Consider the following 12,758-nt stretch of genomic DNA (forward strand, 5'->3'; position numbering starts at 1 on the left):
CTGAGGATAAAGAGCAGCCCCGGGCCAGTTACTGTGTGGTAGGATCATTTTTGATGGGCCTAACATCCTGGAGAAAGACAGATTTTTCCACCTCCAAAATTCAGAGGTTTGGCTGATGAAGGAGGACCAAGTGCTCTTGTGTGGCTGAGTTGTATAGAGGTTTTTTTGACCATTTGCAGTGTGAATATTTTTGACAGGTTGCCCAAGAGAGCAGGTTCACTATTTCTTCACACGAGATGCTGGCAGCTTTTACTTTGCCAGGTGCCTGCCCTGGTTCTTGTTGAAAGGTAATACAGAGCAGGAATTTAACCAGCAGAGACACTGCAGCACAGAAGTGTTCTTAGCTGGGTAGATGTATATGAAGAAGAGCATAGTATAGAGAGATTGGATTAAAGCAGAGTCTAGAAGAAAGACAACAGCTAAACTAAAATTAGGAACCTACACCAGTTGAATTAAGCCCAGCATAAGAACAGTGGAGAGGCAAAGTGTGTTTAAATTACCTTCTTCAGGCTCTGATGTGAATGGAGCCCAGTTGGGAGAGGAGAATTCTTGAGGAAAACCTTCCTCTGCTCCCCAGGGAGATCCCTTGGGCCTGGAGGTGGCCTGGCTAAACCCTGGTGTCAGGATCTGTCCCTGTTGTGTAGAGACCAAGAGGGGAATAGCTGGTGCAGTAATAAGCCCAGTTACCCACTGCAGTTTTTCAGGATTTCTATTTATAATACATTAGACTGGGGAGACTTTTAGTAAAATAAGCAATGATACTCAAATCTTGCTAATTTTAGGCAATTAGTCTGTGGATTAGGCTTGAATTCTATTAAATTCATTAAAAGATCTGAGGAAGTTCTGCTCAGAGATCAGGAATTGCTGTTGTACAGTTCTGATGTTCCTTATATGCCACCAAGTACAAAACCAGAAGTAACCATCAACAAGAACAGAGGAAGAGGACACAGAATCTACCTCTAAACCCCTGGGGGATTAAGACTTGGATGTTAAAATGCTATTTTGGTTGAGTCTCCACAAGGCCAATTAGGGGTTTTTTTCCCCGCCTTAATACCCAAAAAATAGCTGATTAATTCTGTGTTTTATTTTCATCAAAAAGCCTGGGTATCTTGCAACTAAAAAAAAGTGGCTGCGTTGGCTCCTGTTCATTAGTGTCTATTGCTTGAAGAGTTTTGTGTGTTGAAATGCAGAATGTTAATGCAGAGAGAGAATATTTTTAGCAGGAAACTGTAATTAAAAAAATAGCTGACCCAAGGCACTGCCTTCATTCACTTTCTTCTTAGTATTTAAAAGACTAATTCCCATAATAAGTACTACAATAAAGAAAATAATTCATCTTGTCTGTAGAACTTGCTGCATCAGTCTAATGAGAAATCTTTAGCATAAGAAGTTCAGAGGTTTTGATTCAGTTCCCAGCAGATGCCCTGCCTTTAAATCTCATTTTTGAGGGTCGGGGGGTTTGGAAATATTTTGGATAATAATAAAGTGAGTGAATGGCAGTAGGAATTTTGTAGAAACATTTATACTCACTAGTTTGCTGAAAGTGTCTACACAAACACACAGAAAAGGAAGGGGCTTCACTATTTATTACAGCCTTGCATGATGTTTTAAAAAAAATTTTTAGTTGCTGTGGAATAGTTCATACACTAACAGAGGAGATGGAAATTGTGCAGAGAAAAAGAAAAAAAGAACTATTTGCAATTTAGAATTGTTGTGAAATGTTTTGATTGGTGATACGTGGGCAAAGATTTAAATTTTTAGTTGCTCCACTAAAATTACAGAAAGTTTTGCAGGCAGCTGGGTTTCAATCAGGTAGTTGATATTGGAAGGACTGTCACACGTGTTCTGGCCAAGTGTTTGCTCAAGAGGAGTGAGAATACCTGCCCTAAAGAAAAAGGCTTTGGGTTCTTTCCTGGTTATCCCTTTTCCCACAGCATTTTGTGGTCCTGGCCCACAGGAGTGACCAGAATAGCTGCTTTCAAAGCAAATGGGGAGAGAAGAGAGTGAAGCAGGTTAGGGCTGAGCAGAAGGACACATCAGAGCAGCTGTGTGGTTGTGCAGAGAGCAGAGATGGGCTTCTCAGCCTGGAAGGGACATAAAAACATACAAATAAGAAAGCCCAGAGTGTGTATCTCAGGGGGTCTGACTCACAACTGTGGTTTGGTTTTGGTTTAGTTTTGCTTGAGGTGTCCAAGGTTGCAGAAAAGAGGTGGAATGGAGGCAGGACACTTGTCTGGTTAGCACCAAGCTGTCTCAGGTGCCCCAGAAGACCCAGGGTTTTCTCCCAGCTTTGGAGACTTCTTCCCCTTCTCCTCCCACACAGGCTCCTTTCTCATGCCTTTTTATCCCAAAGTTCCTTCTGTATTCATCATAAAACTTAAGTCTGGCAGCGACCCACTCTGCTTCTGGTTGTGCAGACCTCAAGCAGGTGCTGGAGCTCTCCATGAAACCTCTCTTCCCATCTTGGTTTTGAAGATGTGTGTGTGTTGCAAGCAGATCCCACCTCCTCCCAGCTCTAGCAAGCTGCTGGGACCCAGAAGGCAGCTTAATAGCTGGAAATGTCCCTTGTAGAAGGTTGGTATCTCTAACACTGCAATCAGTCAAGTGGCTGGGGAGCTCAGCATATTTTATAGCTCAGCAGGGAGCCGAATTCTGGGAAGGGATAATATTCTGTGTTTTCAGGTTCAGAAGAACATGAATTATTTTTACATAAACACATCTTCTCTGTTATTTATGAGCTTGTGGAACGGCCAAAGAAAACTCACTCTCTTCTTAATGTAATTATTTCACAGGATCCTTCGAACCAGAAATGTGGGAGAAAGAAAACAGTGTCCTTCAGCAGCATGCCATCAGAGAAGAAAATCAGCAGTGCCAGCGACTGCATCAGCTTCATGCAGGCTGGGTGTGAGCTGAAGAAAGTTCGTCCAAATTCCCGGATTTATAACCGTTTTTTCACTCTGGATCCTGACCTGCAGGCTCTTCGCTGGGAGCCTTCCAAAAAGGACCTTGAGAAAGCCAAGCTTGATATTTCTGCTATAAAAGAAATCAGACTTGGGAAGAACACAGAAACGTTCAGGAACAACGGGCTCGCAGACCAGATCTCGGAGGACTGCGCGCTGTCGGTGATTCATGGGGAGAACTACGAGTCCCTGGACTTGGTTGCCAATTCTGCTGATGTGGCCAATATTTGGGTGTCAGGATTAAGGTATTTGGTGTCTCGGAGCAAACAGCCTTTGGATTTGATGGAAAGCGGCCATAACACCCCACGGTTTGCCTGGCTAAAAACTGTATTTGAAGCGGCGGATGTGGATGGGAATGGCATCCTGTTAGAAGATACGGCCGTGGAGCTAATAAAGAAACTTAACCCCACCTTAAAGGAATCAAAAATTAGATTAAAATTTAAGGAGATCCAGAAGAGCAAAGAGAAGCTGACGACGCGAGTCACGAAAGAGGAATTTTGCGAAGCGTTCGGCGAACTTTGCACGAGGCCCGAAGTTTATTTCTTGTTGGTGCAGATCTCTAAAAACAAAGAGTATCTCGATGCCAATGACCTCATGCTGTTTCTAGAGGCTGAGCAAGGGGTGGCCCACATCACAGAAGAGATGTGTTTAGATATTATACGCAGGTATGAGCTTTCTGAAGAAGGCAGGTTGCAAGGTTTCCTCGCCATCGATGGATTTACTCAGTACCTGCTGTCGCCGGAATGTGATATTTTTGACCCAGAGCACAAAAAAGTTGTCCAAGACATGACCCAGCCTTTGTCCCATTACTACATCAATGCCTCCCACAACACATACCTAATAGAAGACCAGCTCAGAGGGCCAGCTGATATCAATGGTTATGTCAGAGCTCTGAAGATGAGCTGCCGGAGCATCGAAGTCGACGTCTGCGACGGCCCAGACAACGAGCCCATCGTTTGCAACCGCAACAACGTGAGCTCGCCGATTGCCTTTCGGAGCGTGGTGGAGGTCATCAACAAATTGGCCTTTTTTGCCTCAGAATACCCCCTCATCCTCTGCTTGGGCAACCACTGCTCGCTGGAGCAGCAGAAGGTAGCGGTACAGCACATGAAAAGGATCTTTGGAAGCAAACTCTACACGGAGGCACCTTTATCCTCAGAAGCCTACCTCCCCTCCCCTGAGAAACTGAAAATGAAGATTATTGTGAAGGGGAAGAAGCTGCCCTGTGACCAGGACATCTTAGAGGGAGAAGTCACGGATGAAGATGAAGAGGCTGAAATATCCCGGAGGCTGTCAGAGGACTACTCGAGGGAACCGAAGCTGATCTGGCTCTGCAGGGAACTGTCTGACTTGGTGTCCCTGTGCAAATCTGTCCAATACAAAGACTTTGAGACCTCCATGAAAGCTCAGAACTATTGGGAAATGTGCTCCTTCAGCGAGGCAGAGGCCAGTCGGATAGCGAACGAATACCCTGAAGATTTTGTCAACTACAACAAAAAGTTTCTGTCCAGGGTCTACCCAAGTGCCATGAGGATAGACTCCAGTAACTTAAATCCTCAAGATTTTTGGAACTGTGGTTGCCAGGTGGTGGCGATGAACTATCAGACCCCAGGGCCCATGATGGACCTACACACTGGCTGGTTTCTCCAGAACGGGGGGTGCGGGTATGTTCTCAGGCCTTCAGTCATGCGTGAGGAAGTGTCTTACTTCAGCGCCAACACCAAGGGCATTGTTCCCGGGGTCTCTCCCCAGGTCCTACACGTCAAAATAATCAGTGGTCAGAACTTCCCAAAGCCCAAGGGGGCGTGTGCTAAAGGGGATGTGATAGACCCCTACGTCTGCATAGAAATACACGGAATTCCCGCAGACTGCACCGAGCAAAGAACTAAAACTGTTCAGCAAAACAGCGATAACCCCATTTTTGATGAAAGCTTTGAGTTCCAGATCAACCTCCCGGAGCTGGCCATGATCCGTTTCGTTGTTTTGGATGATGACTACATAGGGGATGAGTTCATAGGGCAGTACACCATCCCCCTGGAGTGCCTGCAGCCCGGGTACAGGCACATCCCCCTGCGGTCTTTCGTTGGGGAGATCATGGAGCACGTCACCCTCTTCGTTCACATCGCCATAACCAACCGGAGCGGCGGTGGGAAGGCCCAAAAGCGCAGCCTCTCCGTCAGGATAGGGAAGAAGGCCAGGGAGTACACCATGCTGAGGAACACCGGGCTCAAGACCATCGATGACATCTTCAAGGTGGCAGTGCACCCACTGAGAGAGGCCACTGACATGAGGGAAAACATGCAGGTAGGACACTTGGGTCTTCCGTGTTGGTGTCACCCACGTGTGGGCGTGAGGGGTGCTGGCTGCGAGCTCCTGCTAGGGAAGAGCTAACTTGATGAAGCTGGGGAAGCCTCAGACCCGCAGCTGTTGTCAGCATGTAACTGGACATCAGAATTCTGACACGTGCAGAACTACATAGCTATTGTAGGTTCAGCCAGAAATGTTTAAAAATCAATATACCCCCTCAAAACGTGTACTTAAGCGGTTGTTTTGTCTCAGAAAGCGGAATCGAGGGTATCCCAGGCCTCCAAAACTAGATTGAGGGAGGCCACTGACATGAGGGAAAACATGCAGGTGGGACACTTGGGTCATTTGTCTTGGTGTCACCTGCGTGTGGACGTGAGGGGTGCTGGGTGTGAGCTTCTGGTAGGGCAGGGCCAGCCTGATGAAGCTGAGGAAGCCTCAGACCCGCAGCTGTTGTCAGCATGTAACTGGACATGAGAATTCTGACACGTGCAGAACTACATAGCTATTGTGGGTTCAGCCAGAAATGTTTAAACATCAATATACCCCCTCAAAATGTGTACGAGGGTATCCCAGGCCTCCAAAACTAGATTTGCTTGCCGGTCCTGGAGAATATGAGCAAGCTGTTGTTTTGCTAAGGGAGTCAGGGTTATGATCTTAATCTTCTTTGCGTGCCTGACTCTAAGCAGCAGTCAGTGGATGTGTCTCAGAGATCTTGTCTACACCAGAGAAACCAACACAGACACCACTGCTGTGCCTCAGCTACAACAATCTCCTGGCACCACGTTTGCCCACCAGAGCTGCTTCAGCAGCAGCTACAGCTGGGGACAGCAGGGTCTCAGGGCACAGCACGTAGACAACTGCCTGGGTTCAACCTTTTGTGGTCAGCAGGAGGTTGAAGGGACAACCAGGCTGAATGGAGACCACTCAGCTGCTTGCTCTTCTTGGCAGCAGGGTCAGGAAGGGGCACCTCAATTTAGAGGTCCAGGTGCCACCTAGAAATGAAACTGAGTGGAATTAAAGAATGAGTTTTCTTTAATAAATAGCTGAAATCAGTCCTAGCTGTCTCCTTGGTAAAGATACAGAAACAATTCCTTTTTCTTCCTTGAAAACAGGAGAAAAATGCATAGCACTTCATTGACCCTGCTCTTCCAGTCGAAAGCAAATTAAATGTTGGCAGCTGGAAAAGTTTACCAAATGACATAAGTTTTTAAAATCACTCCCCAAGGAACAGACTGAGCATGTTTTCAAGAATGGGAAACTCTTCCCAGCCTATCCTTTCCTGCAGGCCTTGAGAGTAACTGGTTTGAGCCGTGGACTCCATCTTCTGTCTGGGTCAGGGCAAATGCCCCCAACTGACTCAGAAAGAGCATTTGTGAGCTTTCCAAATGAAATTCCAGTACAAGGTGGTGTAGTGGGGAATGTTTCACAAGATCACAGCCCTTGTTAGACTTAACTGCCTGCTAATGTCTTTGATTAATGAGGAAAGCCTCCAGTAATTAGCTGGGCATTTTCTGATGGCTGTTTATTTCTTCAGGGAGATGTTGTAGGGGAAAGCTGGCAAGGTGTGAGTTGTTGTAATACCATTTTACCGAGATCATCTTGGTCACTCCTATGATAGGAGAAGCTAAGTGGTGAGGGCAGGTCAGCATTTGCCTCCCCTTGATTGATAAATAAATTAATCCTGACGTGTTGGTTTGGGTTGATATATCCAGTATTGATTTTCTTACAAGTGACCGATGAAGAGGAACAAGTGTTTGTTTTTCTTTATGATGTGGCAGTGCAAGGCTGCAAACAAAAGGAGGTTGTTGTTTTGGGCTTTTTTTTTCTCCCTGCTTGCCTTTCCCATGGGAAATCCAAGGTCTGTCAAACAACTTGTTGGAGGATGGTTAAGTGTAATGTATGTTGATGAATTTGTATTCCTAACCAGTAAAATTCAGGAAAAGAAGTCCCATCCTTACGATGGGAGAAGGAGGCAGCTGCAGCATCGAAAGCCACTGGAGTCAGTTGAGAAGAGAAATAACATCTGAAGCTGGATGATTCCATATGCTGGGCACCAGAGCCTCTCCCTGTTGGGTTTGCAGAGCAAAGCAGCACCTGAGCCTGGGGAGAAACCGGAGCTGCCGTGGGCTTGGGGAGCCGAGAAGGGGGGGAGAAGGAGGTAAAGAACTGCTGAGGGGCAGCAGCAAGACCTGCTTATTTCTGCTCGGTTTTTTTCCATCCCGCAGAACGCCATGGTGTCCGTCAAGGAGCTGTGCGGGCTGCCACCCATCGCCAGCCTGAAGCAGTGCATCCTGACCCTGTCCTCCCGCCTCCTCAGCAGCGACAGCACCCCCTCTGTCACCCTCTGCATGAAGGACGCCTTCCCCTACCTGGAGCCTCTGGGGACCGTGCCCGACGTGCAGAAAAAGGTCCTGGCGGCGTATGACCTGGTAGGCACTTCCCAGCCCCTGGGTGGCAGGAGACCTGGCTGCCTTCCCCTGCCACCTGGGTCAGGCTCAAGGAATCAGGCTCCTCAAAGGACTGAAACCGTGCAAAGGTGGCCTTTGGTCACCAAAATCTCCACACTAGGCTTTTTGTTGTTTGGTTTTGTTTTAAGGTGGTTGTGGCACTCGAGGAGGGACTTGGCTTGCAAAAATAGCAGCAGTCCAGCCTGTGCTGGATTTGTCCTTTGTCATTGTCCTTGAGAAGCAGTGAGAGTTGTGCAGAGGGAGGGCAGGGCCATCAGACAGGGAGCTGTGGTGTGGGAGTTGTTGGGCAAATCCAAGCCATCCCTGGAGTCACCATCCTGGGAGGGATTAAAAAGACTTGTGGATGTGGCACTTCAGGACATGCTCTGTGGGCATGATGGGGGATTTTTTTTTTTTGGTTGATGGTTGGATCTTAGAGGTCTTTCCAATCATGACAGTTCTGTGATCCTATCCCCTTCCTGCTGCCTTCCAGCAGATCCATAAGAAGTGCCCATGTCCCTCCCAAACCAAGCCAGTGGCCCTCTTGGGGAGGGCATTACAGAGTCTGAAGGGAGGTTTTAAAACACTTGGGGGTTTTTTTGCATGAGGAAGGGAGAAGGAACACAACTGGAATAGCTGTGGAAACATGGAGACAGGAGGTAAATTAATTCCAGGTGATGGGTGCTGCTCAGGCGTGCAGGACATATGTGAGTGCTGTGGGTGACAGAGCAACAGCTGTGTGTGACTTCCAGCAGCAGAAGCTGCTGTCACATTGCCCTGTTCCTGATGGATGTCCAGTGCCCAGCAGTTATTGCTGCAGCCCATGTTTGTGAGGAGTAAAAAGGTGAATGATTACTAATCTGGGGGGTATTGAGTTGCTTCCAAGGACCCTGAAGAGTTAGAAGAGCAATCACAGCTTTGGCCAGCTCTTTGGAGTGCTGAGTGCTCATCTCCTTTCTGTCTCTTTTTTTGAGGTGGTAACACACTTTTCAGGAGAAAATCAGCTTGGGAGGAGAGGGACAGGGGAGGGAGGGGGGAAGGGAGGCACTGATGTTGATTAAAAGAGACAAACTAAAAATACTCAGAAATAACCTGATTTGTATTACTTGGAGCCGATCAAGTTGTAGCAGTAAAACACCAGCTGTGAAAATACCAGAATGAGATTTAAAAATCCAGTTGATTGTCATATTTTAGATTGGTCTTTTTTTTTTTTAATAGACTCGTTCCACGGTGTGACGTCTGTCTGAAGGAGCAAATACCCAAATACCAAATAAATAATAAATTTTTTTTCTGCCTTTGGAGGCCTGCTTAATGGGGTTTTACCAAAATGAATGTGTCACCTCTTATCTTTGTAATTATAGGCTGAAGAGGACATGTGGGACATTTCAAGGCCTCCTTGTGCTTTGGAAACAGTTTTTCAATTTATATAAGTGAAAGGCATGCAGGCAAAAACACTTGTATAGCTGTTAGAAAGAGTGTTTGCTCTCACATTTGTCTCTGGTGGAGGAAGGTGGACCCACAATGTCAAGGGACAGTGCCAGGAGTTTAAAATCAGAGGGCTGAGCAAGAGAAGGGAATTCTGCCTGCATATGTGAGGGCTGATTTGAGATGTAATTCTGATTAATTGACAACATAATGCTTTAAATTATCTTTACCTACTTTGGCTGGCTGGCACTGCCTCGTTGCTAAAGCTGTTTGCTTCTGGAAAAGCCTGATTTAATAGATGTTTTTGCTGTATTTTGGATATTTGCCTTTTGAGTTGAGGCCAGCAGCAGGATACTGAAAGCTCTTTAGCCTTGGTGTGACTGTCTCTATCCAGCCTGAGAACACAGTGTGGGGAGGGGGCTGCAGTTTTGATGCTGAGAAGGGGCTCTGCCTTCTTGCTTGTGATAACTTGGTATAATCCAGATTATTTCTCATATTTTCTTGGTGTGTGTGTAAATGAAAGCACAAGGAGATGGTGGCAGAAAGGAAAATAAAATATTTTATCAAATGATTTATTTTAATTCAAGATATGCTACAATTCAACCTTTTAAGTGGTTGGTAAACATGGCTCCCAGGAACTGGCTCCACAAGTGCTTGCAGCATGTCTTTAATTCCCCAGAAATGCCTCTTCACCTCAAAGTACTTTTTGGCTGAGAGCAATTTTTAAATGCATAAAATACAAGCTGTTGAAGTTGGCCTCTCTTTTGTCTGAAGGAGCTGAACTTCTTAACTCCTTTCTTTTTTTCCCCCCCCCAAAGGCAAGAAGTATAAATTCTGCCCGTGTGTTTAATGGGGCATAGAGCAGGCTGAGAGTCCAGGCAACTGGAGGCACAAATGCCTGCAGAGCTGCCACAATGAGCTGCAAAACAATTAACTCTCTGTTCCCTCCTGCTCGGCCTCTCCCAGCAGGCCTGGCAGACAAAGGGCAGGTTGTGCACTGGGGTTGGTTTCTTGCTGGGCAATTAATTTTACCCTCGCACCCCACATTAAATATTTCCTTTCAGGAGGGGCTTTATTAGAATAAAATTCCATGTGATTTGTCTAAGGAAGGACTTTTCAAGGCTCTGTTTGTTTATTTTATTTTTTTTTATGGTCCCATGGCAGTGGTTTAGGGGAACTTGACTGTCAGAGTACCTCGTGGAGGCTTCTTGATGCTATGGGGTTGTGTTCTGCAAAGGAGAGGGACTGGGATTTGCTGGAATGAGAAGTGAGGATGTTTTTTGGTTAAGAATTGTTTGGAAACAGCTTGTGGTTTCTCTGTGTGATAGATTAATTTGCTGATGCAAGCGTGCGTGAACTCAAGGAAAGTTGGGCACTTTGCTCTTTCAAGTTACTGGTTCAGCATTTTTTTTTGTCCTCCAAGATCAAATGATTGAATCATTTGCAAATCAAAACCAACAAAAATGTGATCATAAAGGTACTTGGTTTTACCCAATTTCTTGACTCATGTGGACATACATTTTTTTCTAGAAAAATTAAAGAAGCTCTCCAAGCACCTTTACTTGTTTTTGAATCATCAACAACAGGAAGTGTAAAAAGGTTGAACAGAGAAGCTCTTTGTTGTATAAACTCACATTGTCATTTGTGTTTTTTTCTGCATTCAAGCTTCTTTACTGGACCTGATCTTGGTATTTTGGAGCAAAGAGGTAGGGAAGGACAGCATGTGTGTAGGTGCTGGTGAGAGGAGGAAAGGGAGTTAAGAAGATGTCAGCCAACACAAGTCTGGATTGAGGGGTTCTGGAGAAGAGAGGTGTGATCTGTGGCACTGCTGGGGGATAAGTCAGTGCATTTAATGGCACTGGTTTTGCTGGTGGGCTCCATGCACACCTGGAGAAGTCTCCTGAGGTGTGTGTGGAGAGGAGCTGCTCTTTGTCTGCTGTAATTCCAGGTTTCTTTGTCTTGGCACAGCTGACATCTTTTTCCTCTCTAGGAGTGAAGTCCTTTTTCCCAGTTTCTGTCAATGCAAAATGACTCAATAGATTTTTGCAGGCTTTTTCCACTGAAATTCATATTTCAGCTGAGAGAGAGGCATCCCCTCAGGGAATGTTTTTCACGAACCTCTGAGCATCTGAAGACAAGGGATATTGCAGAGCAGAGCATCCACTGCCAAGGGAGTCTCCTAACACTCTGTCAGTCCCCACGCCAACACGTGGACATTGTCTTGAATTTGTATCTCTTCTCAAGGGTTTTCTGCCCAAAACTGGACCTAAACTGAAAGCAATTATTCTGTTTCTTTCTCTGTTCCTATAATGCTTTTATTTACCCACTGCTCTGGCCATGTCTTTCTCTGGTAACCATGTCCCTAAAACAGGACCTGAAAACAGTCAGACCAGAACTTTTTTCTTGGGTGACAGAAGTTCCACCTGAGTACTGTGTTTCTGCATGAGCCTGTTGAAAGCTGACCCCTTTCCCTCTTCCTTTCCTGCTCCTTTTTTTAGGATGGCTGCTCCTCTTGCATCCTGCAGCACTCAGACACCATCTTCCCCCACAAATACTTGTAAGCAAACCCATGAAATTGGACTTCAGGGTGAATTTTATTCAGTTCCTGTTGCTCTTTGTGTCAGTAAGGTATTTCAGATGTTTCCATCCATGATAACTGCTCCTCAGGGAAAGGCTCAGATACAGAGGCCTGGCTTGGAGCATCTTGAGGCAGAAAGAAGGCAGTTTTGGGGCCAGTGTTCATTCCTTTCCTTCTTTTTCAAGACTTGCTGGCACACGATTCGTTGCCTGGCTGCTTCTTGTCCCAGGTGTCTGCAAGAAATGCCCACTGCTAAGAGGGAATTCTCTTCAAATTTTCATAAACTCAGTCTGGGCTTCAGCTGTTTTCCCAAATTGGTTGTAATTTTGTAGCCTCTTTTTATTTTTGTTTGGTGGTGAGTTTAGGTTTGTGGGTTTTTTGTTTGTTCGGGGTTTTCTTTGGCTGTTGTTGTTGATTTTCAGGTAGGATTTGTTTGTTTTTTGGTGTTGCTGGTTTTTGTTTCTTTGAGGTTTTTCTTAGCTACAGAGTATGATCTCCTTATCCAGGTGAGCTCTTCATTGGCAATGAAAGGCTTAGGAGACTGAGACATTGGCCATGAGGGGACACCTAGAGAAAGCTTCTTGTAGTTTGATGTTCAGCCAGTTTCTGTTTTCAGCTTATGAGAGGATTCTTGAACTGTCCCTTTTGTACCATTTATCTTCCCAGCAAGAACAGGGCTTTTATTTGCCACCAGGAGGTTTTCCTGTCCTTTTTTGTCTTTTTTTTTTTTTTTTTTTTTTCCCTTTATCAGACTGCTGTGTTAATTTCCTCTCCCTTTGTCAGTTTGTAGAACAGTTTCTAATGAAAAGAAGAAATTGGTCTCTAGCACAGGAGTTCATTAAAATAAAAAGAAATAACTTTTTGTACTGAAACTATAATTAAACTGATGCTATAATTAAACTGCACAGACAAGAAGAGATGCTTCAGGTAGATTGAGATGAATCAAAGTTTAGCTTCTTGCTTTCAGCTTTGCTTAAGAATATTTAAATTAAAGCAGCTGTTTTGCAGAGAAAAACATGACCTGTGCAGATGATGAGGCTT

General features: G+C 45.4%; 1 protein-coding gene across 1 annotated transcript in view; it reads left to right on the plus strand.

The window, feature by feature from the left end:
* PLCL1 (phospholipase C like 1 (inactive)) overlaps positions 1-12,758 on the plus strand; it is a 152,327-nt gene that overhangs the window by 118,975 nt on the left and 20,594 nt on the right. The window contains exons 2-3 of the mRNA XM_071747897.1: positions 2,793-5,264; positions 7,493-7,696. Coding sequence (XP_071603998.1) covers positions 2,793-5,264; positions 7,493-7,696 — 2,676 coding nt within the window. The remainder of the gene's footprint in view (positions 1-2,792; positions 5,265-7,492; positions 7,697-12,758) is intronic.

Source organism: Heliangelus exortis, chromosome 6, assembly GCF_036169615.1.
Source record: "Heliangelus exortis chromosome 6, bHelExo1.hap1, whole genome shotgun sequence".
NCBI lineage: Eukaryota > Metazoa > Chordata > Aves > Apodiformes > Trochilidae > Heliangelus > Heliangelus exortis.